At 43.2% G+C, this 26,873-nt stretch overlaps 1 protein-coding gene across 1 annotated transcript; it reads left to right on the top strand.

Annotated features, from left to right (window-relative positions):
* The first annotated feature begins 1,942 nt into the window (after window positions 1-1,942).
* LOC107121890 (chitinase-3-like protein 1) lies at window positions 1,943-25,807 on the top strand. Its single transcript, XM_015424899.1, is given in 12 exon segments — window positions 1,943-2,089; window positions 2,708-2,737; window positions 5,082-5,283; window positions 8,347-8,403; window positions 10,008-10,158; window positions 11,128-11,252; window positions 14,562-14,685; window positions 18,910-19,071; window positions 19,074-19,100; window positions 21,835-21,951; window positions 24,658-24,813; window positions 25,602-25,807. Coding segments are annotated over 11 exon segments (1,161 nt in total). The 5' UTR covers window positions 1,943-2,064; the 3' UTR covers window positions 24,799-24,813; window positions 25,602-25,807.
* The last annotated feature ends 1,066 nt before the right edge of the window (window positions 25,808-26,873 follow it).

The raw sequence follows: 26,873 nt of genomic DNA on the forward strand, positions 1-26,873 counted from the left end.
AACAGGACCCACTTTTTACAAACTTTAATTGGCTCTTCTTAACACACTGTAGTTTGGGGTGCGGTGGCTCAAGTGGTTAAGACGCTGAACTGCAGGCTGTGGAAGGTCAGTAGTTCAGCGGTTCAAGACCCGGGTGCCGCAAGACAGGGTGAGCTCCTGTCTCTAGTTCCAGCTCCTGCCAACCTAGCAGTTCGAAAGCAAGAAATTGCAAGTAGATAAATAGGGACCACTTCGGTGGGAAGGTAACAGCGTTCCGTGCGCCTTGGTGTTTAGTCATGCCGGCCACATGACCACGGAAACGTCTTCGGACAGCGCTGGCTCTTCGGCTTTGAAACGGAGATGAGCACCGCAACCCTAGAGTCGGATTCGACTGGCTTTCGAGCACACTATAACCCTTTATTGATATCAGTTTATTTTATTAGGCTTCTTCCTCAATTGTTGTTTATTATACTTAATTACAACTTTGCTCATCTATATGCCATGAGAGAAAGGCTGGATCCTCTAACCCCTCTCATCATCCATTATGTGCAATGACCAGACTGTTTTAGTCCCTTACACAGAGAATCACACCTGAAAGATTTTTGATGGGATTCATACTAAGCCACTCTCTGGCCCCAGCTCTTCCCTTTCTCCCCCTCCCCTTCTGTAATGTTTCCTGTAAAAATGTGGAATATGAATTCATCTTCATAGAATCTGAAGAAGTGAGCCCGGACTCGCAAAACCTCATGCTGGAATAAATACTCTTAAGTCTTCAAGGTCTTCATAAGTCTTTAAGACTTATTTTTATGAGACCACTTCAGTGCACCAAAATCACAGGTTTTACTGACCTTACCATATAAAAAATGACCATGTGAATCAGCATTCCTAAGCCCATCCTTCATGTATTGAAAACATCAAAGGTAATCAGTTTTTATTCAACCTTCCTTGAACATATGCCGTTTTTCTGTTTTCCCTTAGTGACATTTGCCATGAATCATAGCGCTTAGTCTGGATTTTCACCTTCCTGATTCTTAAACAGATGAGATGAGAGCCAGTTTGGTGTAGTGGTTAAGAGCGTGGACTCTAATCTGGGAGAACTGGGTTTGATTCCCCATGCCTCTGCATGCAGCTGTTGGTGTGACCTTGGGTCACAAGTTGTTTCAGAGATGTTCTCTCAAGGACAGTTCTCAACAGAGCTTTCTCAGCCCCACCTACCTCACAGGATGTTTGTAGTGAGGAGGGGAAGGAAAAGGAAATTGTAAGCCACTGAGACTCCTTTGGGTAGTGCAGGGGAGGGTATAAATCCAATCTCTTCTCTTTTTCTTCTCCGTACAAAATCACTGTGGGCTGTGGATAATAAATCATTAGTCTTTGATGCTTCAGAAAAATCATACAGCATTTACTGGCATGATATGCAAAAAAGAACTTTGCTGCTTCAGCTGTTGTTTGGGTAGACAAGCATGACTACCCCTTGTACTAGGAGAATGATGATCCAGTTGTGCCAGATGCCAGTCTCTCATCTAGGTTGCCCTACACCTGCCTCCAATGTCAATAGACCAGTATATTCATTCATAGTAAAGGTGACTTCAGCTACAGGTCCAGCATGTGAGATACAGTCCACATAGCACAGGTCATGCTTTGAGCCCGCAAACATGGTTCCAGCCTTTTAAGAGTATCTGTTTCATCCAGTTTAGTGCCAAACTCACAAATACTGAGTACACCCAAATCAGCTGAAAAGTAAGTGCTTGGACTTAATTGGGTTGTGCATCAGAGTCAAAACTGAGCTTGTAATCAAGGGATATGTGGAACAGATAAGGAATTTAGCTTTTCTTTTCTTTTTACTGTGTTTTTTTCATCCTGGAATCAGTCAGCTTCAAACCATGAAACACAGCAGTGATTGCAACACTTTCCAGCAACACATTGCACAATCTCCCTAGGAATGAGGAATCAGTTCTCTCCGAAGGGCAAAGGCTTATTTCACTTCCACCCTGCTCACTTTATAAAGCAGATTGTGAGCTACAGTAAAGGCACACAATCAAAAAGCAAATAGAGCTTCTTTCCTTGTGGGGACCACTTGGAAACAGGATGGGTCAGGCATCCATTTGGGCAGGTAAGTGAAGTCTAATAAGGCACTTTAAGGTTGGGTTTAGAAACTGTTGTGGGCTTTCAAGAAAAAGAGTTTTTAAGGTTTGTTTTGGCAAATCACACAAGACCACAGCTATTTTGTGCTGATGATGTTGCTAATTATGAACAATGAGGAAGGGAGGGGAAAGGATTTATGTTTTGAAAATATATATTAATGGAGCCTTGTAATTCCATGGGCCCTGAAAAAGATCATGTACAGCTGATAAGTTATGCAGGTTTGAAATGTCCTCTGCTTTGTATAATAATGGATTGAATCAATCCAGCTTTTTCACTCATTCTTGCCTAATTCCCCTTCTTACTGCAGCACTTGTCCCACATGGCTGTTGTCTGTGCAGGTCCCATTATCCCCAGAACAGCCTTTTTGGTGGTCAAAGGGGACTCTCCCCTCAACCAGTGGAAAACCCAAGGTTCATTGCATTCATTTGAATTGTTCTTATTAAATCTGTTTAAAAGGACACCATCCTGAAAAATCTATGTGTCTAAAGGGAAAATGGTAGTTCCATGGTACACATAGCGGAGTCAGCATGATTAATAGCGACATAATTTTGCCTCTTGATTGACTTATTTTATTTTTTGGTACTAGGTTTAGTTGCACTGATATTTCTTCAGAGTGGTGAGTTACAACATTCCTTTGGGGGGTTTTCAGTCAGTCTTTTTAAATATCTTCTTTGTTCTAATATGTCTATCATATTTTTATCCTCAAGGAAGCCAGGTCAGCATCCAACACATGCACAGTGCTGCGTCTGTTTTTATGGATTCTCACTTGCCTTTGGGAGCTGTAGTGAGAAAATCTTATTTTTATGGATATGTGGGAGTTCCTCCAGAATGCAGAAACCTCCCTCTATCTTGTGCCTGCCCCAAGAATGCAACTTTTAGTATCTGCGTGGGGTGGTGAAGCACTTTTCTGTTAGAAGGTACAAGAACAGTGGCCACAAGGAAATGCAGGAAGGGGGATTTGGAAATCTTTTACTCCCCAAAACTTTCCCAGGTTTCTGTAAACTTCTCAGGGACTTGAACAGGACATATTTCCCTTCCTCCTTTAACCAACTCTCAACAGCTCTCAACATACCATGCTTCTTGGCCTTTAGTCAGCGCTACTGTGCCAGGATTTTTCCCCACACGTCTTCTTTTGGTCAACTTGCAAAGTCATGTTTTTCTACATGCCTGGAAAGTTCCCCAGTAAGTAGAAACCTCTGCCTTGTTTGTAGGTCAGCTGGTTTATTTTATTTATTTCAAATATTTGTTCACAAGACAGTTCACAACAGGATTTAAAAAAACTAATGACACCAAAACCGTCCCATAAATGGAAATAATTTGTTGCTCTGGTGTACAGCTTTCATCACCCAGAAGGCGCCAGCCACACAGAAGAGCTAGGGGCTCAAGGCTCATAATCTACCCTCTCAGTCTTCTGTCGCTCAATCACCTTCAGCTAACCTCTGCTCCCAAGACACAGTTTGCAAGACTTTGCTGGGTTCTAAAGAAAAGGTTTCAGCTATCTCTCTTCCTTTACCAATCAGACTTAAATTCATCCACAGTCTCCCCCCTGCCCCTGTGATTTTTTCCTGTTCAGTCAGTGGAGAATCCAGCTCTCTTCCTAGGGTCCATGACTGGGAGGGACTGCTGTTTTGAAGTTGCAGCCCTAATTCAAAAAGAAGGGCAAGTTACTTTTGATATCTAGGGTCTGTTCCCCCCCCCCAAGAGATCATTTCCTTTACAGTTGTCTACCACAGATAGGAATTCAGTAGGTGCAGTGCACTGCTCATGGTATCTCTTCATGCTAGAAATGAACTGCTGGATTTTGACCTGTTATGCAGCTGTTAAAAGGGCAGAACTGTTACCCAAATTGGTAGTCTCCTAATTAGTTGGGGGAATTAGCTCTAATTGGAGACACAGCAAGAGGTAGGTAACTGGGGGTCTCCACCTATGTATACCAGGATATTCCCTTAGAGAACTCTCAAAATAAACCAGGCTGAAGTTCAACCAGAAAGGTGTTTTATTATGAAAGAATAAAAGCAAAACATACACACCAAACACACAGAAAACACACATGCTGGCTAAGAGGAAAATAAGGGAGGAGCAGGAGAGAGCTTGTGGTGAGGTGATATTTACTGGTCTAGAAGAAAAGGTCTGTGGAGGTCAGCGAAATGGCCTGCATTTCACAAAGAGAGGGGAGGACCCACACACAAGTGGGGGAGTATGTATGGAGCCAAGAACACACACACACACACTGGAGAAGAGTGCTGGCAGTTATAGGAAAAATTCATCCTGGGGCTGTCTGACGTGTGTGCCCGAAATCAATACCTTGATAAGTTTTTTGGAAGTGGACAAAGACCTTGGGAAACCCATGATAAGGTTGTCTGACTTAGACTATGTGTGTTAATGGCTTCTTGATGACCCTTGTGTAGAGGATGGTGGAACCTACCAGGTTGTATGAATAGTGCTAATTAGGGTGAATGGACAAGGGAAGGTGTGACCGGGGGTGGATGGTTTTAAGTCAAGGTGAGGGAAGGTTTTCTCAGGAAACCCATTGTTTAAAGTATGCATCTCATTTAGGGTGGGGAGGAGGGTTGCCAGCTTTGTTGCCCTTTCTGTCTCACTTGGCAAGACTTGTCTCTGGCTGACTTGTGTCGGTGTTGCCCTTTCTGTCTCACTTGGCAAGATATGTGTCAGGACTTGTCTCTGGCTGACATCCATGTTCTGTCTCAGGTTGCTTCCATTTTGTTTTTATTTCTAGGCCAGGCAGTGCAGTGCACATATATTTTGGGGTGATATTAAAGAGCGGTGTTTGTTTGTCTCTCTCTACCACCAAACTGCTTCCTTCTGCGGGAGGAAAATCTGACTGCTAACAGAACCATTGTCAGCAAAACAGGCAGCAACACCAATGGTGCTGGTTCTGCAGAGTCCAGTGGCCCAGGCCTAATTTTTTCAACTAACTTCTCCCTTAATTATTTTAACAGTTTCCACCTATAAACTGATTTGTTACTACACTAACTGGTCCCAGTATCGACAACAAGGTGGGCGTTTTGTCCCTGAAACCATTGATGCCAATCTCTGCACCCACATCATTTATGCTTTTGCCAATGTAAGCAGTGACCAGATAAATCATGCCCAATGGAATGATGACTCTACTTATGAGAGCCTCAATCGTCTCAAAACTACGTAAGTATGATAGCAAGTTTCACACAGCATTCCAAACATCTTCTGTTGATACAACAAGGGATTTGCATTCCTGGAACCCATACAGCATTGGGCCTTCTCTTGTAGGAAGCAGAATTAACTGCATCTTTTGATTAGGGTTGCCACCCACTAGGTGGCACCTGGAAATCTCCTAGGATTACAACTATCTCCAGACTACAGAGATCAGTTCCCCTGGAGAAAATGTCCGCTTTGCAGGGTGGACTCTATGAGTTTATACCTTGCTGCGGTTCCTCACATCCTTAAACCCCTCCCTTCCTAGGCTTTCCCCCTCTGATCTCCGGTAATTTTTCAGTATAGAGGTTGAATGGACAAGGGATTGCTAGGCATCAAATGCCTACATTAGTTATCCAGGATCCACAATGTGAGCTGCTGCAGTTTCCTTTATGCAATGTAGAAACAGTAATGTCAATGACTAGAGGAAGAGGCAGCTTCACTTGGGACCTCTATCACTAAATGACAGGTATGAGGCTCAAATCACACATTACAAAGAGTTCTGTGATTCTTTCCTCCGGATCCTTTTAAACAAAGCAGCCTGAAACAATTATATCTGAGTAGAAAGGCATGTGGACAAATCTTGCCTACCCTTTCCCCTCCAGTTGTTTTTCAATTTAAAATCACCCTCTCCGAGATGCTTTTTCACCTCCCAATGGAGGAGAAGGGGGACAAGAAACAGTCTTCATATCTTTCCATGTTTTTCTTTCTGAAGGTGAAAAATCATCTTAAGGAGAGTTATGTTGAGATGGGAAAGGATCAGAGAGGAAAGAAATAAGCAGTTCCTTTCAGCCTGCCTTTTTTACAGTCATACACTCAAGGGGGGGAGGCAATAGAAACAATACTTGAATTTTGCTTAAAATGTAGTTTGAACCTTTGAGACAGATCAAACTTGTCACATTTAATATGAATTCCTGCTAGCTTTAAAAAGGACAAAGGTGTAGGACATGATAAGCAGTTGCTATTTTTTTAAAAAACTACAAAAGTAAGACTATCTTGTCTAGATTAATTGGGTAGATGATGTGGATAGAAAATACAGAACTAGTTGGGTATATGCGAATACTAATAGGTTATTTTGTATGCTAAACAGAGGCCTATTATGCATGGGTGTTTTCCCTTGCTTTCACAGTGCATGTCTTTGTCATTCTACATTGATCTCCCTCCCTTCAGCACTCAGTTCACTTTCTGGTCACTGTTTCCCTGGGTTTTCTGAAAATGCCTTTTTGCTGAATTTCCCTTGTTTAGCTTCCAAGCCAAAGGTAATTCAAAAGCATACAGATTAGCTTGGATCCCCCCCCACCCTTTTGCCACCCCTCAAAGGTCACTCCCCCACCCACATTGTTCCGTGCACTCTTCACCTTCCGCCATTCTCCCTCCTTCATCGGTGTACAAGCTCCATTTATTACTTTCCCCCTCATTGTTTTAAATTTTTAATTTTTTTACAAGCAGCATGAGTCTAGCAATATGAGACTATTGCTAGTCTCAGATTGCTGAATTTAAAAAATCAAAATGATGAGGGCAACTTTAGAAGGAGCTGCATGAGGTTTAGTTTCCTGCTGGTATTGACTTGAAAGGGAGATCAGAGAGGAGACAACTGGTACATTAAAAAAAAGATTTCAGTGCTGCATGCAAACAAAATAAAGGGGGGAATCATCAGTGTGGAATGAAATTGACATGAGATGTAAAGAGAGAGAGAGACTGGGATTGGAAGCCTAAAGCTTGAAAACATTTTTCCTTTTAATGCTTTAATTTACAAAGCTTGGGGGGGACCATTTTGGCAGTCTCCAGAAGCCTAACATTAAAATGGCAGCTGAGCCACATGGACCTTCTGCAAAAAGCCAAACTCAAGAGTCACTTGAGATCAATCCATTTGGAGGAAAGAGAGCAATCAGCACAGAAGAGACTTTTTAAAACTGCCAAGATCATGATCAGTGTGCACGATCAAATTAGAAACTCATAAGACCACACAAATTTGCAAGGAAGGGTAGGAAATTAGCATTACTGTGCAGCTGCACTAGGATGTCAGTGAAAATACCCTTTTTTTTCAATTTAGTGGCACAAGACTATAAAAGCTCTCCTGAGCTTCTGCCAGAGGACTCCTCCCCCATACAAATTGCAACCCTGTGCAAACCATGGTGGAGTTGCAGCTGATTTTAGACAGGTGTGCATGTGCACACACACATTGCCAATGATCAAAGCTTGCAATGCCAGTGTCAGTGGTTTCTACAATGCATTCTGTACACTCAACAAGTTCCCCCATTTTATGAGCTCATGTGCCTCTTTCCCATTTTTCACAGTAGCCGATAACTCAGCAGAGAATCCCCTAGTGATTGGCAATATGGAAAACAGGGCTTCACAGCTGTTTGTCAGTTTCAAAAAAAGTCTTGTCAGTTTCAACACTGGGTCCTGCATTCCTTTCTGTTCCCTTTCATTCAATGAACTAACGCTAAAATACATGTGCAAAACCTGAACCACGAGGATTTAAATGGAAGGTGCTTGCTGGATGCTACTGTGCAGCTGTGAAAGGGCAATTGCATAATTAAAAAAAAAACTTTGGGTGCCACCCCCCAAACATCACAAGTGACATTCCCACCCTGATTTAGAAAACTGTGTTTTTAAAATTGTAGCTGAAGAATAAATACACCGGAGGAAAAAGAATGGTGAGTAAGGTGGGCACAGCCTCCAAAGACAAGGTTAAATACTTACTTCTCAGAAAGTCTGCAGTAAGCTGTGCGTCCATAATGGGCCAGAATATAGCAATAGTGTACAACAGCAAAAAATGAATGAATGAAACACTTCTTTGTAGGATTTTTCCATAGACTTCTTTACTCAGAATCCCTGTCTCACTCTCACTCTCTTCACCTACTGCGCAATCGAGAGAAATTTAAAGATGCTTAAGTCCCACTGAAATCAATTAAACTTGAAATATTTATTTTCGCACATTTTCCTATGTCTATAGCAAACAAAGTCCACTGCTGTTCAGGAGTCATTTCAGAATAAAATTCTTTTTTTATATATATTTTCCTTCTTTAGAAATCCTCAATTGAAGATCCTTCTCTCTGCTGGTGGATATGGCGATGGCTCCAAGCCGTAAGACTCAGGGGATCTTTTTGATATTACTTTTGCTTTTCCCAAAATGTGACAAGCCCATATAAAACAGTCCTACATGCTATTGAATGTGTCTGAGGTATGGCCATACAACTTGAGGTTGTAGTTTGGGCAAAAGGGCTGACTATGAATCACTCTCTATTGCTTTGGAATGAAGAACTTTATCCAAAATTCTCTTATGTGGAACATAAAGTTTAGATACAAGCAGCTGCTCAGTGGGGCATATTATGATGTTGTCATGATCCTTGAAAAACTCAAACTATTAAAAAAATGTTCTGGTGGGTCTTGTGCTGCAACAGCTTCTCCTCAATTTCCCCATTCATAAATTTACTGGGATAGCAGTCCCTCCCTCTCCACCATGCAGATAACCAACCACGTGAACATTCTGTTCATGCAATTAATCACTTTGAAGGGGGGGGGTCATGCACAACTGGGCAGTCATGTGAGTTCCTGGATCACAAATTATCTGAATGGTGAGGAGGGGGAGGGCTCATGCTGTTCCTCCACCATGTTATTTTCATTCTAGTCCTACTGAATGACTCCCAGGGTAGCATCGACGTTACCAGTATACTCATGCAAATGTAACACATATTTACACAAACATATTTTGATGATTGAATTATTAGGTTTGAACAATATGATCCCATTGGAACAAGTTTCAAAAATGAGTCTCAGATTTTATTCTCAGAATGTATTTTTAGTGGTTTTCCAATGCATTAAAAGGTATGTATTCTACAGGGTTCTGTACTCAGTTGACCAAAAAAAACCCCACAACAATGTAGAGGGTGCAATCCTATGGAAATTCCACCAACAGGAGGTGAAACGATCTTGCCTGATTGTCCGGCTCCCTGTAGCTTCTGTGATTTTTGTCTGGAGGCGGCTGGGTGAAAGGCAAGGTGGGGAAAGATATCCTTCTCCAACAGAATGTCCATAGCGTAGAACCTATAGGAATTTTTTAAAGAAAATGAATTTCCAGTCAATCTAGTTACATGGGGTTTGCAATTCTTTGGAATATAAAACTGAAGAGTCTCCCCAAGGCTTCACCAGTATACTTTTGCAGAATTTTCACAACTAAGGCATTTAAATCATTAATTTCCTCCAATTATATGCTCTTACAATACATAAGCTTCTTGCCTAAGAACTAGAGGCATTTTCTTAACTGCAGTGGTGTGTTTGAACCACACATATACATGCACACTGTATATAGGGACATGCTTATTGTGTGATAAAGGAGTATCTTGGCTCCTGTAACTACTAATGTTTAGTTTTCTAGTATAAAACCAGAGTATACAAAAGTCACATCACATAATCAGATTACTTCCTCAAAAGCTGTTCATTTATAAATAAGATTAGTTCAAACAACAAAGAGAAGTAATAAATTGCGTGGGGGGAGTTAAGTGTGCCGTGTTGTTTCCTGTTATAGATTACAATATAGCCCCATCCTTTTAATACTTTTGGGGTGGTGGGAATGTTTTTCAGATTCTATGGAATAATTTAACTATCCAGCTAAAAATGCATCAATTTCTATAAACAATAAAAGTTTAATTCAAAAACTCTTCCATTCTGCATCTCTCATCTATTAACAGCTTTAGCAAGATAGCTGCATCTCCTGTCAGACGCTTAAACTTTGTGAAATCAGTGGTGCGTTACCTTCGGGAAAACAATTTTGATGGCTTCGATCTTGACTGGGTCTTTCCAGAAGAAGGAGATAAAAAGCGTCTGGTTAACTTGGTTAAGGTACATTAAAATGGAAACGCTCTTTATGTAACATTAGTCATAAGGCCCGTTGCAGAAAGAAATGAAACAAGCTCTAGAAAGAGGGCCTGGGAGAGTGCTCTGGCCTGAAGCAGTCACCCATCCCCCCCCCGAGTGCCATGGCAAGACCACTGCTGCTGTGGGCGGCCCTCTCCTCCACCTCAGCGGTCCCCCTCACCCTGACTCTGGCTGCGCAGCTTTTCCGTTCTCCTCCTCCCCTACCTGCTCTGACTCACAGCCATTGTAAACAGTGCAAGGTGGGTAATGGAGCCAGCATGTGAGGCAGAGCCAGCTTGAGCAGCCGGAGCCGGGGAGAAGAGGTGAGCTGCCGGGGCAGCGTCGGCATCAGGGGGGAAACTGGCTGCTGCTCGCTGGGTCCTCGCTCCATGTATGGGGCGTGCGAGGGATGGAGGGGGCCATGGGAGAGGACCAAAGTGAGGACCCCCCTCCCCACCCCTGACCCTGCACGTGAGCCGGAGAGAAGGAAGCCCCAGCCATCCCCAGCCCCACGGAGGATCCCATCCATCCTTCCGTCAGCTCTGAGCACACTGAGCCGGAGACACTGGCCACCGCTTCTGTGGGTGGGGCTCCGCAACCCAGGCAGCCAGTGGCAGTTCAGGCAGCCAACTGATTTTGGCACGCATAGAACTTTGCCACTCGAAAATGGAATTATATATAAAGAGAGATTATGGATAAATTTGTGGTGGATAGGATTTTTACTTTGTGGGCCTTCAGGAAGAGATTTTGTCCTTCCATTGGGGCATCTATGGCTGCAAGATTAGGTATTAGAAAGGGTACAGCTGCAGAAGTCAGGCTGCTGGGGAAGAAACTGAATATTGCCATTATATACAGAGGTAGAAATTATAATCTATACTGGCTGAGAACCTGAAAACCAACTCACTTAGAAATTTCTTGGAGCAAAATAATGTCTGATAGTTTGTTTTTTTTAAGGACCTGTCTATACAATTCAAAAGAGAGGCTGTGAAAGAAAGGAACGAAAAACTCATACTGAGTGTTGCAGTACAAGCTGGAAGGGAAGCCATGGATAAAGGCTATGATATAAGGGCAATCTCAGAGTAAGTATTGTCAGCAATACTCTGTTCATGAATACAAAGACGAATTTGTACAATGAAAGCATATTGGGGGAATGTTCATTTTCTATAACTGCACATCCATATATACACTGATGCTACTCCTGGAGATCCAAGGCCTGATGTTGATCAGACATTAGTAACAGATTCTTCAGCAGTAGTCACTGTAGCATCAGCCAATAATGCTTTCCCATAATTAGTGTATATATTATGATCTAACATAGGAAAACAGAGATGAACCAATTTGTTTCCCCTGCCCCCAAATTCTCCTTCATAAAGTTTGATGGTGAATATATTCTACGTATTCTCTAGCTGAACAAACATTCTGCATCACTAAAGATTTTACTGCAGCAGTTAGGATTTGACAGTAAATGATAATGCCTTTCAACAAAATTTAGTAAATTATATATGAAATAGGAATAAGACCTGTTGTGGAAATAAATACAAGAAGTTCTAGAAAGAGGCTCTGGGCAGGTGCCCTGGCCTTGGCCACTCAGTGCCAATTTGCTGTGGCGACCTCAGCAGGGTATAATGACACAGAGCTTACCATTTTCTCCAGGGGAACTGATTGTCAGTATGTAAGCTGCAGGATTAGATGATCCTGATCTAAATGACAGTTGTCAGGTGATTGTCAGGTGATGCAATACCAGACTGAACTAGTTTGTACATGTCTGGGCAAAGACAGAGTCACAATGACTCAGCCCTGTATTTATGAATGCTGCCGAAGCACTTTGTCCAAGAGCTGTATATATTTGTTAATAAACTTCCTGTAAATAGTTACCACTGGACTGTGTTATGTGGTTTGCTATTGGGAGTTGCTGGTGAGTGGAACTCTGCTGGAGTGTGCTTAAGTTCTAAGTTGCCAGTTCACACTGCTGGGAACGCGCTACGTGACACTGATCTCTGCCATCTGGAGAGCAGTTGTAATTCTGAGTTATCTCCAGCCCTCCCCTGGAGATTGACAACAACGGTTCCCCTGGAGGAAATGGCTGGTATGGAAGGTAGAGTCTATGGCATTGTACCTGTCTGAGGACCCACCCATTCTCAAACCCCACCCTTTCCAGGCTCCACCCCTCAAATCTCCAAGAATTCCCCAACCTGGAGGTGGTAAGCCTATCTCCTTCCCAGCCAACCATCAACCTACCTTTATCTGCCCCCCCACACCTGCAGCCTCTACCTAGGAAAACTACAGTCTTTCTCCACAGTGGGGACCCAAGCAGGAGGGAAGCTACTTCAACAGGGTGTATTGACACAGAGTCCACCCTATAAAGCAGCAGTTTTTTCCAGGGGAACTGCTCTCTACCATCTGGAGAGCAGTTTTAATTCTGAGTTATCTCCGCCCTCACCTGGAGATTGGCACCAATGGTTCTCCAGAAGGAAAAGTACAATCTTTCTCCGCAGTGGAGACCAAAGCAGCTTACATCATTCTTTCCCCCTTTTGATCTGTACAACAACGCTGTGAGTTAGGTTAGGCTGAAAGTCTGTGACTGGTCCGAAATCACCCACTCAATTTCCACAGCAAGAACTTGGGTCTGGCAGACCCTGATCTGAAGTGCTAACTGCTACGCCTATGGTAGCCAACCTCCAGGTGGAGCCTGAAAATCACCGGGTATCACAACTGAGCTCCAGACAACAAATAACTGCTTTCGAGGGTGGGCTCTATGGCATTCTATTCAGCTGAAGCCTCTTCCCTCCCCAAACTCTGGCTTCCTTAGACTCCACCACAGAATATCCAGGAATTTCCCAACCTGGAGCTGGCAACCCTAGTCAGGACTGGTCCTAATGAGTTCCCCACAAAGGCCTGGAAAGGGCCTCCTGTCTTTGCCTTATTACCATTGGACTCAACCTTTGTTCTGTGGCTTTAGACCAACATGGCTACCCACCTGAATCTATTTTGCTCAGTTATGAAAGCCTTGGGGTTATACTGGATCCAAACTTATTACTGGAGAAGAAAGTTAATAACAGCAACAAAAAAGGCTTTCTATCAACTCAGCATAGTGCATAAGATGGTCCCTTATCTTGATATAGCTGATCTGGCCACCGTCCATGCTTGTAGCCGCCACCACCTCCTGTGGCAGTGAATTCCATGTGTTAATCACTCGTAATCCTTCCTCCTGGCACCACTTTCTCATCTATACAAAGCCCTTCATGGCTTTGGTCCCTCTTATCTGATGGACTGGCTCTTCCCCTATGCTTTGCCACTACAGCTTTGTTCATTGTGGCAGAGTTTTCTGCAGGTGCCAACTTACAAATGGGCAAAATCACCAACTGCCTGCACACGAGCCTTCTCTGTTGTGGCTCCTACCTTATGAAATGGCCTGCCGGAGGAGCTCAGGAAGGCTCCCAGTCTCTTGGCTTTCCGCAAACTATGCAAAACTGAATTATTCAAAAAGGCCCTTTTGCACAGGTAATAGAGTTGGAATGTCCAAAATGGTTTACAAGCTTACTTGGATAAACGTTTAGGTACTGTGGTTTATATTGCTGCGTATAGCTTTATTTATAAGCTCCTACATCTTTGTTCAAAAGATCTTCCTTCGAAACGGCAAGACATTCCAGAGATCACCGTTAATATATTTTTCTATGATTATGTATATTATTTTGTTCACTTTTCTATGAATCTTTAAAGACATATATTAAGCGTCACTTTTTCACAGTTTTTCTTGTTCTCTGTATTATCTCATTACTGTGCCAATCAATTGTTACTATACTAGTTCCAGACTTCTACAATCCCCGTGTGTTGTTTAATGAATGTCCCACTTTGTTGATTGGACTGACTCATTCCGTGTAATCCTCCTTGAGTTCCTGTGAGAAAGGCAGAATATAAATAACTTAAATAAAAATAAAATAAATAAGAAAAGATCTACAGGGCCTCTACTCTTCTCCCTCCCACATAGCCTGCTGTTATCTGCCCCCTTTCATAACGGCATTTCTTCTTTAAAAGGACAGGAGCTGGCAGGGAAGCTTGGGGGCAATTCCTCCCCCCCCCCAACTTTCTCAGAAAGAGGTTGAACAATGCCAAGCCTTTCAACAAAGATTCTCCCAAAAATTTGGAAAAATCAAATACATTGCAACATGAGCCAGGAGAGTGCAATCAACACTATATTATAACTAGTTTAACCTACAAATGAGTGAATCCCATCCCATTGCTACCCAACAGACCGTTCCACAGGTCCATATTTTTCATCTTGAAATCTACTGTGGGTCACTGAAAGGTTCTTGTACTTTACAGACTCTGCGTATAAATGTAGCCGAAGTACCTTGTGCCACTATTCACTTCTTGCTCTCTTCTTGTAGGTCTGCAGATTTCATTAATTTCCTATCCTTTGATTTCCATGGTTTCTGGGATGGTGCAACTGGCCATGGAAGCCCTCTTTACAAGGGCAAAAATGACTTTGGATCTTCATCCTATTATAATGTTGTAAGTTGTGAATTCAAGAACTGTGATAGATGTTTCTGGGTACTTTTCCAGCTGTCTTAAAAGGCTACATTTCCCCTCTAGAGCTGTAGAGCAAGGCTTTGATCCAGGTATACAACTGGGAACCTGATTTTTCCCCAGCCTAGCCCATTGAACTAATAATCCATACCAAACAAATTGTGCTCTTCGTACTTTAAATGCACTGCTACACATGGGAGTGATTTCTGAAGCACACATCCTGTTTCATTTGAACCTTTCATTTGGTGGAGGGAAAAGTTTACCCTTCCTCTCCTCCATCACAAAGATGGTACAATGTATGAGCTGGGGTTGCCACACACAAACACAATCATGCAGAAACCCAGCTCTTCTCCGCAAAACTGGACAATAAATTATGTAAATGGTCATTCACCCAGACAGTGATAATACATAGGGGAGAGGAGGAGTATACCCCTCTTCCTCACATCAGGCTTTCAGGTAGCATATTAATCAGGGCAGGATAGACAGGGAAAAGCCTCTTGCACATGCCAGGAGGTGTCCTGTGCACAGGATCTGTTTCCAGACTCGGTGGAAAAGGTTACTTGAAGGGTTTTTTGCTGCTACCACCATAAATAGTCGGGCCATTCTATATCTAAGAGTGCACTCAGTTATACACTGCCCCGAAGCAGAGATGTCATATATATATAAATAAAAGAAAGTCCCCTCACAGTAAAATCAATGCCCAGGACAAACCCCTGGACCTAGAAAGACCATATTTGGGGAGAGCGCTCGTACCATGACATAGATGCTCACTAAGAAGGGATTTTTAGAAATGCGACCCCTAAGGCGGTCAAAAGGGGTAAAATGTGCTTTCCCCCATTGATTCCTATGTGGCTGCCAGGCGGCTGCCTCCTTGCACCCCCACTCTCTGATTGGTCAGCTGCAGAGTTATGTGTTCTGAGGTAAAAAACCCCAACAGTTACAGGAGACTGCACAGAGCTAATGACAGTTGAAGAACTCAGGAATGGCCAACAACCACCTGTGAGGTGCAGTAATGCTGCTGGCCCAGCCTCTCTGATGGTTTCCAACACACTCAGGTGCAGACAGGCAGCTGTCTGTCAGGTATAGGAGAGGAGGTGGGATGCTTACAGCCACCGGGAAGGTTTGGTCAGCAGGATTGCCTTAGCCCTGCTGCTGGCCCAGCCTCCCCGATGCTTTTACATACAATCCCCCCTAACACAGACAGGCCAATGTCTGTCAGGTGTAGGAGCAGGGCCAGGGTACTTTAATCCGCCAGGGACGCCACCCCAGCAGGATCACCTTAGTGATGCTGCTGGCCCAGCCTCTCTGATGGCTTCCAACACACTCCCCCCACCTCCTACACCTAACAGGCGATTGTCTGTCAGGTGCAGCAGTGGTTGCAGGGTGCCTGCTCCAGCAGTAACGCCTTAGCAATCCTGCCAGCCCTGCCTTCACAGTGGCTTCTAATAGTCCTCCCCTCCCCCACCTACACTAGACAGGCAGTTGCCTGTTAGGTGTCAGAGAGGAGGTGGGATGCTTACAGCCACTGGGGAGGCTTGCTCAGCAGAATTGCCTTAGCCCTGCTACTGGCCCAGCCTCCCTGATGCCTTTAAACATAATCCCCCCCGAACACCAGGCAGACCGGTGTCTGTCAGATGTAGGAGCAGGGTACTTTAATCCATCAGGGATGCCACACCAGCATGATCACCTTAACGGTGCTGCTGGCCCAGCCTCTCTAATGGCTTCCAAAACACTCCCTCCACCTCCTACACCTAACAGGCGATTGGCTGTCAGGTGCAGCAGTGGTTGCAGGGTGCTTAAAGCCATGAGGGAGTCCACCCCAGCAGCAATGCCTTAGTGATCCTGCCAGCCCCGCCTCCACTGTGGCTTCTAATACTCCTCCCCCACCTCCTCCTACACTATACAGGCAGCTGCCTGTCAGGTGTAGGAGAGGAGGTGAGCTGCTTACAGCTGCCAGGGAGGTTTGCTCAGCATTTGCCTTAGCCCTGATGCTGGCCCAGCCTCCCTGATGCCTTTAAACATAATCCCCTCCAACACCAGACAGGCCGGTGTCTGTCAGGTGTAGGAGCAGGACCAGGGTACTTTAATCCATCAGGGACGCCACCCCAGCAGGATCACCTTAGCGGTGCTGCTGGCCCAGCTTAGCCACACTCCCACCCGGAATGGAAATATACCACAAATTTATAGAAAACTGGTTTCCTTTATTAGGTTATTTAACTTCTCACAATGTGGGTTCTAGAAAATTGGTTCATATAAACTTGCTTAATATCTGATTGCTCAGATGGTGTTTTGAATACATATTTAAGTCCCACTTCTTAAATGTAACATAAATGAGAAGCAATTTTGTAAAAAAAAAAAAGGGGGGGGAGGTATGCCCTCCCCCCAATTCAATGCCCAGGCCAAACCCCTGCACCAAAAACCCCAAAACAAGAGGAGTGCATTCCTTCCATGATGTCAACCCCCACTCCGAAGAGATTTCTGAGAAACACAACCCCTAAGGGGGTAAAAGGGGGGAGCAAAATGCGGTCCCCCAATTGTTTTCCATGTGCATGGCAGGTTGCTGCCCCCCCCCCCCCTTCTGATTGGTCAACTGTGAAGCTCAGAGTTCTGAGGTAAAAAACGCCTTTTTGCATCCTACCTCCCTCTGATTGCTCAGCTTTGGATCTCAATGTTCTGAGGTAAAAACACAGTTAAAAGAGTCTGCAGACAGTTGAGGACATTTAAAGAAATCAGCAATTCAGGACTCCTGAATAGACATTTCTCATAACAGCCAGCACGACAATTGAGCTTATGAATGTTCATGAGGAGATAGTAAAGGACCTTGCTAGGAGCCATTTTGATGCATGCCTCCCTTATGAACCTACACCACATCACCACTCCCTCACACCAACTCACACTCACACCTCTCACCTCTTACTGCCCCCAAGAAAGTTACTGCCAAATGTCGAGTCAGATACACCAATGCTACAAGGAGGTTGCAGCTTAGGAATGTGGCAAAGGCATTTGCACATAGTACTCCTGTGAGGCACTGAGCTACGCAGGCCAAGTACCAGCAAGATCACCCTGAGGTGCTCAGAACAACACAGTCTACATATGAGCAAAACAATCCAGGAACACAATTAGAAAGGCCATCACTTTAATGGAAGGTGGCAGGAGTTGACTTAATAGACAATTGCTTCTTAAATGGACAGTTCTATGTTGCCTGCTCCAGAGTGAGCTCACCAAGCAGCCTGGTGATCCTAGCACCTGGGGGCAGAACCAACAACGTGGTCTACAGAGAGGTCCTTTAGTAGAGAGGGGGGAAAGTACATATGTCTCACTTCATTTTTTACACTACAATCTTCTCCATTAGAATTCTCACATTTCAAACTTCACATCATCAGTATTATAACAGGATTTACAGAACTTAAATACCATAGTGAAGCACGGGTATCAGGCTAGTTTTACATAAAACTGAAAACTGATTAATTTTGTCAGCATCTTTTCTGGGTATTGGTACAGCAGTAACATTAGGTACTACTTGAATTCAAAGAAATGCTTTTATTGTTCATCAAAAGCTTACTGAACTTCATTCAACCTTGTTATACAGATTCCACTTTAAAATTCAGATTTCAAAAGGCATGTCTGAACCTGCCATCTAGTTTGGTGGCAAGACTGCCTGCTCCTCAGTTCTTTCCTCAGTGCAAAGAGCAGAGGGAGGGATAGGTATTCTCTTGCCTGGGAGAGGGTGGGGCCAAAGGGGGAAAGACCTGGTCACACTTCAGGTAACGTTGAGCCGTTTGGACCTCTTGTGAGGGTAGATCCTTGCTAGAGGCCACACCCACTGATCATTGCCACACTGTAATAAATACTTGAGGGATTAGAGGTCACATCATTCTGACACAGCATTTTGAAGTTCACTATTCATGGTGAGTTGCCATCTTGAAATGTGTCAATAGATTCACAACCTTTATCACCATGCCCGAAAATGACAATAGATGATAGTATCAGATCAAGCTGAAGCCTCCATCAGATCAAACATATTAACCATCCCTAAATCAGTCCTAAAAGGTCAGTCTTTCTCTAAGTCCCATAGCTGTGCTGTCCTGTATTAATTATATCCGGATCTGGCGGGATCTTACTATTTTAAAGAACTGGGAAAGGTGCTACATACAAAGGTGACAGTTGATTTCCACCCAGTGCACAATGGCTACTCTCCTCTTTCTCCAGGACTATTCTGTGAAATATCTAAAGACAAAAGGTGCTCCTGCTGAGAAGATTATGATGGGAATCTCAACCTTTGGGCGGACTTTCACACTTGCTTCCAGACAGACTGGGGTTGGGGTCATGATCTCTGGTCCTGGAACACCTGGAGCTATAACGCAGGAAGCAGGAAAACAGGAATGTTGTCCTATTTTGAGGTAGGAAGGGTTATATTTGCATCCCTTTTATCTTTCACAAACAACCTCCCTTGCATCATAAATCTCACAGAGATGGAGTCATGGCAAATTTAGGATGGAAACAACCAAGCTAGGAGGACTCCTTATATTGTCTTGCCCTCCCTGGTCCCAAAGATGCCAGGCTGGTCTCAACCAGGGCTAGAACCTTCTCAGTGGCAGCTCCATGCTGGTGGAATGAGCTTCCAGAAGACATCAGAGCTCTGAGGGACCCTCTACAGTTCCGCAGGGCCTTCCACCATGCCTTCAATTAGGAGCTGCATCTAATAACTGAACTGTGACAAGGCCTGTCTCCCACCCCCAGACTCACCATCAGCAGCCTGTGCCCACCAGTATAAATGGATAAGATAAGCTGAACTCCAACACTGACTATATATTCCTTTATGACCTGTTATTATCACTATGTCATCAACATTGTCACTAGCACTTTATGATTGTTTACAGCTGTTTTTGATTAATTATGATTGTTTTATATTTATGTTGTTTTTATGTGTTTTAACTTTTTATGTAAGCTGCCGAGCCTGCTTTAGCAGGGAGGACAGGATATAAAACAAACAAACAAATAAATAAGAAAATGAAGACACAGAAACTGGCAATTTAAAGTTATCTATATTCATTATATCTTATTAAATGCCACATAATCTATATCTTGCATATAACCCTTTAGTCATAAATATACTCCTTTCCTCATAGGCAAACAAACAGAGATCATGTGCACTTAGTGTTGAAGAAATGTAAAGTTAAGGAGCTGTTTAAACAGAGGCGTTAAAATTTAGTTGGCAACAAGTGGGGACCAGCAAGAAACTGCTTCATCCCATTCCCCACACCTTTGATTCCTCCTTTCTCCCCCTATTCTCTCTGTGTCTCTTCTTTCACTCCACCCACACCATCTCTTATTTTCTGTCCATCTACTGTCAGTCCTTCTCTCTTTCTGCCCCATCCCAACATTCTTTCTTTCTCTCTCTCTGTCCCACCCCATCACTTTCCTCCTCTTTTTCTGCCCCACAATCACTCTGCCCCATTCCCCATCACTTTCTATCCCCCACCCCATGACTTTCTCTTTCTTTCTCCCACCCGTCGCTCTTTCTTTCTCTCTTTTTGCCCCATCACTCTTTCTCTTTCCACCCCATCAGTCTTTTTCTCTCTCTTTCTGCCTCCTATCCCATCACTCTCTCTTTCTATCCCCAGACATCTTTTTCTCTTTCTCTCTCTTTTTGTCCCCACCTCTTCCTCTTTCTGCCCCTCCACTCTATCATTTTCTCTTTCTGCCTCCAACCCTATGACTCTCCATCCCCTACCCCATCACTCTTTCTTTCTGCCTCAGCATCACTCTCTCTTACACAGTGGCAATTTGCCTGACCCTCCACCACATTTGCAACTTTGGTGGCTTTGCCAGCTGCATTTTCCAGGACACCAGGCATGCAATGGTAGAGGATTCGGCAGAAGTGATGGTGAGGATGTGCTTCACCAAGTTCCTTGAGATCACCAGTGCTGATCCCCCAGAATACAGGTCATGCAAGGCTGTCATCTGGCCCAGCCTCTCTTGCATGGCCATGAGTCCACCTAACATCCAAACCCCAGCAGGGGAGAGGAGTTCACAATCATAAGGATATAAAATGTGGGTTCTCCGCCAAAGCACTCAGCATGAGTAGAGGGATGAGTTTGGCTCAGAGCCCTGAGTTCACCTAACACCTAAACCCCAGCAGGGGAGAGGAGTTCAGAGTCAGGACCGTATAAAACATGGGTGCGCACTTATCCAAGGCACCCAGTAGCTAAGCCCCACCACTCGGTGTGAGCAGAGAGATAGGGTGGCTCAGAGTCCTGAGTCCACCTAACACCCAAACCCCAGCAGGGAGAGAAGTTCACAATCAGGAGGGTATAAAACATGGGTCCTCACTCAGCCAAGGCACCTAGTATCTAAGCCCCACCACTCGGCATGAGCAGAAAGGTGGGGTGGCTCAGAGTCCTGGGTCCACCTAACATTCAAACCCCAGTAGTGAGAGAAGTTCACAATCAGGATGGTATAAAATGTGAGTCCTCACTCAGCTGAGGCACCCAGTAGCTAACCCGCTCTGCCTGGCATGAACAGAGAGACTGGGTGGCTCAGAGTCCTGAGTCCACCTGACACTCAAACCCCAGCAGGGAAGTGGAATTCACAGTCAGGTGGGAATAATGAATGTGCTCTGCTAGTCAGCTTTTGGCAAGTTCCCTGCCTCTCTGTGTAACTGTGAACAGCTGACAGATGAAAAGGTGTAGAGCTGAGCTGAGTATATATATATATATAGCTTTCTGATCCCATGGAGCAGAATGGAAACTCTGTTACTGGCCGTCAGCAGTGCCTATTAAGCTTTTGAGGGCTATTATTGGTGTTTCCAAGGCTAGAGAATTCCACACACACCCCCTGTTGCTTTGGAGTTTTGTAAACAGTTTAATTCAGTGGAGACAGTCTGAAAATGTATCCATTCACAAACCACCATGAACCACTACAATTGTATGCTAATAAAGGTACTGAAACTGAACACTACAAACAGCATCAAAGTTTGTGGAATGTTCATGCTGGGCGCCCTTCCATGAACATTGCTTCGTGAACCATGAACCAGCCCAAATTCATGACGAACATGGTTTATGCCCATCCCTAATACATACAATAAAATATGAATTACAATATTACATGCATACTTTTTATTATTCTTGCCAGATCTGTGAGTTTAATCATGGTGCCATGAAGGAAAGAATTGAGGAGCAGGCAGTCCCCTACTCTCACAAAGGGAATCAGTGGGTAGGATATGAAGATGTAATGAGTGTTCAGGCCAAGGCAAGTATTGACAAAGAGTTGTTTCCGTTAATTAAGTAATGTGACTTGTAGAATGCTTGAATATGTTAACTTTGGTCTTCATCAAAGATGTATAGTAGTGTAAGAATTAAAGGCAAGCAAACAACAGAATTTAAAATATGGTTAGTAAAGACAATCCATTTTTAAATAAAGATTTGCTTGTATACATTCTTTATAAATTTCTATATTACATATCGTCATGATATTTGCAAATATGTTATTGGCCACAAACCAAAGCTATAAGCTGCTGTTTATAGAGGTATGAGGTTCTATCAAGGACTGGAAACTGCCCAGAATTATATAGGCCTGCTTAGGAGTTCGTTCTCTTAGCAGTTTTCTGGCATCAGAGGATGCAACAAGCCATCCCAGCAGAGCCATTTTTGCTATCAGCACATGAGCAAAAGTTGTCATGGTATACATATTGTACCCCAGTGATCCCCAGTATGGAACTGCTGGGCCTGACAGCATCCATCAATGGACTTCCTTATACCCATTTGCTTCTTTGACAAAGCATCTTTTCCCCAGAGCAAGTAGCTCATCCTACTTTTCTTCTACCAGAGTAAAAGATGCCTCAAAAGAAACCAGAAGGCATTACCTTTGTGTCCACAGGGAACACCAATTTAGAAACAGCAGCTTCCATCACAGGAAGATGCTTTTCTTGCAGTCTCTTCAATATTTTTTGTCTGGCTATAGCACAATATCATAGCCATTCTGCCATTTCCTGTGGTGGCACGCATTTTGTGGCAATGCCCATTCCCCATCTTCAAAATTCCAAATTTGCCCACAAGCTCAACAAGATTGGGGACCCCTACAGTACAGCCCCCCCCCAAAAAAAGTAATAGTTTTATTCCCAGTTCATTCTCAGTAAAATAATTCATCAAGCACAATGGTTTGTTAGATTTTCTCAGGCAAGACTCAATACAAATGTTCAGTAACATGCAATACACATATAAACACAATTCAGAATCTAAACATTCACATTATAAAAGAATTGAACGAATATGTTTTAAAAGTTTACTAAAATATCAGAATAGCTACTATAAGAATTAGATCAAAGGCCTCAGAAGAACCCAATCAAGCAAGATAGTTTCAGGACTTTGTGTTTCATGCCCATGAGATAAATTCTGCCAGTTTCTGTAGTTCTCTTGTCAGACCTCAAAATGAGATTAATAGATGGTAATCCACAGAGCATGCTGGAAGAGTAGCCATAAATGGAGCTAACAGTTGTTTGTTCAGCCTATATCTTACAGGAAAACGGAAAATCCTTAACAGATTCAATAACCTGAGCTCCACAGGGACATAACCTCTGCTTGGGTGAGATTCCCCTAAATTTACCAGGTAGTTCTGCTAAAGGGAAAGCCTTAAAAGGAGCTCAGGAGAAATAGCCTATGAGAAGCAAGAACTATGAGATAGCATAAATATTTATTGTACACTAAGGTATTATATAGATGTAGTTGTATTGTATTTTGGTGTAGTATCAATGACAAACACCATAAAGTGTGAAGATGTACATTTTGCCACTATGTGAAAAGCTACCCCTCAATAAAAAGATGCATGGAGGTGTCTGACACCATCTTTGGGTGTGCGCTATTAGGACTGCATGTCTATGTATGTCCTCCAGCCCCTATAATAGATTTTATTTTATTTTTATTTATGTTATTTATAGTCAACCCGTCTTACGTGGACTCAAAGCAGATTATACATAACTGAGGAAGTACAATTGACAAATTGGGACATTCAATAACCAGTGCCAAGCCTTTTTTTTCTGATGGAACGTGCTGAAACAGAGTTCTGGAACCTCTTCGGGAAAATTATTTTAAAAATGTTTTAAAAGTTCATGACTTTTCAGTATACAGATTGAAAACTTCATTTCCCTCTTGAGAGTTCTGGCACCTCTTTTTCAAAAAAAAAAAAAGCTCATTAGGATTTTAGAAGTCTGGAACCACCAGAAAGAACTGAAGCAGAGCATAAGTATTCCCATGACACATTAAGCAGTACAGAAATTACATAAATAGGAGTCTACATACAATAAGCTAAAAACAGCAGTATAGACCACACAAGTTTGTAAAACAGCAGTATAGACCACACAAGTTTGTAAAACCATTTTGTACAGTGCAACCCTATTACCCGCACATAAAAGCCCTCTTGAATAGTTCAGCTTTGCATAGTTTGCAGAAAGCCAGGAGAGTGGAAGCCTTTCCTTACTTCCTCAGGCAGGCCATTCCGTAAGGAGGGGCCACAATGGGCAAGGCACACGTATGGGCAGTTGTTGATTTTTGCCCATTTGCAGGTTGGCACCCACAGAAGGCCCTGCTGACTGGAGCAAAGTTGTCGTGGCAGAGCATAGGGAGAGAGGTAGTCCCACAAATAAGAAGGGCCAAGGCCATGAAGGGCTTTGTATGTGATAGCCAATACCATAAACTGAGCCAGGTAACAGATGAGCAGCCAATGGAGCATCTGTAGAATGGAAGTAATATGCCTGCTCCATCTAGCTCCCAATAATAGCTGAGTTGCAGCATTCTGGACCAGTTGGAGTTTCCAAGTTGATTTTGAGGTGAGATCAATGTACAGTGCATTACAGTAGTCTAGTCTAGATGTTACTGTGGTCTGGATCCCGGCGGCCAGGTCAGCCAAATCATTTCATTTTTTGTTATGGCTGTTTAATTTTGTTCCTCTTTCTCTCTTCAGGTTCAATATATGAAGGAAAACAATTTGGGAGGTATCATGATTTGGGCACTTGACTTAGATGATTTTTCAGGTTCTGCCTGTCACCAAGGAAACTATCCACTCATTGGAGCTGTGAAAGAAGAGTTGAATAAGAAAAGCTGAAGAGTTGTAACCAAGTTGATTTTGAGGTGAGATCAATAGAAGAAGGAGGAAGAGGAGGAGGAGATGGAGATGGAGATGATTGGATTTATATCCCGCCCTTCACTACCCAAAGGCAATGTTAGCTTAAAAGTGCCATTCCTTTCTGTACAAGCCACTCCATTTTCTTTTCTCTTTGGTTGCAATCTTCTTTGCAGGGTGTTTTTTTTACACTCCTTGCATTGGTCCATATATACACAATCTCTGCATGTCAGCATTGCATATGGAAGGGTGCAATCTCCATTCTGGCCTAAAGCATTTCCACACAATCAAGCGACACCAGTCTCAAATGCACTGCCCCATTTCAGTACCAATAGTGTTGTGTAATATTCTGTCCCAACACAAGTTATGTGGGTTGCTTTGCTGCAGGAAACTAGCAGTGCTGCTTTCATATCTTTTCTTCTTAAAGTATATGGATAAGCTGTGTCCGGGAAGGTTTGTGTCCATATGCCTCACTGACCGTAACTTCTTCAGTGAGACATCACTGAAAAGCAGCTATGCCCACATCTTCTCTTCCTCAAGATAATCTATTTTCTTATGCTGCCCCCCCCCCTCCCCATGGCTTGGAACTCCCCTTCTTTCTCTGATTGTACTGATCCCTCCTCGAAACTCATTTATCTCCTTCCCTTATTCAATAAAGTAACTATGCAAGTGTAGCAGCAGTTAAATGTTAATCTCAGCTCTATTGTGTGCTTCACTTTTTGTCTCTTCTCAGTTTCCCCTTCTGTAAGCTTCTTAGAAATTTTTCTCTTGTTTCGTCCTTGTTCAGATCCTGAAAGTCCTTCAACCAACCACACGCTTCATCTGCTATGCCACAGGATGTGCTCTGCACTATGGCAAATATTCAACAAGCCTTTTCACTTTAACAAGTAACTCTTGAAGGAAGACCCATTGCTCTCCTTGGTAATCAAACGCAAATGAGTTATGAATGTCCAGCTCTGTATTCTACTGTTCTATAAATGGCAAAACTGATTTTCACTATCACTTGTCTAATGTCATTATTATCTCTACGTAAGTGTCATGTACTCTCTGTATACTGGGGTTACTTTAGCATTGCTACCATAACCACAAGGTCTTTGATATTATATCTTATCTTAGTTTTTCAGTAAAATGCTTGCTGTGAGATTTCCAAGGACAAAGATATCATGGAGGTTTGCTTTCTACTTTGTGATTCCACTGGAGGCGCTGGTCACTTCAGTTTCTTCTCTCCTTTTATGACCAAAGAACAGATAATTCCACAGGCTCCGTGAACTTGACTTATCTAGATTTTTCTCCCAATGCTATAACTTGCTTTTGATCCATCTTCCTTGATACATTATCTCATTTAGTGACCAGTTCAGCACTCTTTTTGAAAGGTACTGTTGTAATTTCAGTTCACTTTGGTCTCAGTGCATTCCCTCCAAATAATTCTCAGATTGTGGAAATAATGCTTGGCAGGGGAAAAAATGAATTTTGAATGCACTCAATTTCCTCTGAATAAGAAATGTGAATTTGAAAATAATGGGTAAAAATAATGCAGGAGATTCAATTCAGAAGAGGTGCTTTTCATGGACTTTTTGACCCTTGGTGGATGATTCTGGGAAGATGGAAAATCTTTCATGATATCAGGGGGAGAACTTTGCAGATACTCCAAAAGAAAGTGACTATACATTCAGAGGCAGGTCAAAGCAATGCAATAAGAGTTGCCCACATTCTGCACCTGCATTTGTTTGCCCTGAGTGACATCATCATACAGTCCGATTTGATCAACTACATGAAAAATCCCAGGAAAGATGACTGAGAAGAGAACAAAACGGTGCCCAGATAGCTGCCACATGGGAAGAAAGGGAAACAAGAGTTTGGGGAAAATATTTCAGGATCTCTGAAAGCACAACATTCACAACAAAAATGTTGACTGCATGTTGCTGACTTCAGCTGTCTGCTCTGCTTCTGCCAGAGCTTCTGTTCTAACACTGGTAAGGGCACCAAGTGTGCTCTACCTTGCTTGCTGTTCAGAAGCAGCGGATTCTCAGACATTAAGCAACCAGTTCATCACCTCA

Source organism: Gekko japonicus, unplaced genomic scaffold (assembly GCF_001447785.1).
Source record: "Gekko japonicus isolate JY-2015 unplaced genomic scaffold, Gekko_japonicus_V1.1 scaffold1404, whole genome shotgun sequence".
Taxonomy (NCBI): Eukaryota; Metazoa; Chordata; class Lepidosauria; order Squamata; family Gekkonidae; genus Gekko; species Gekko japonicus.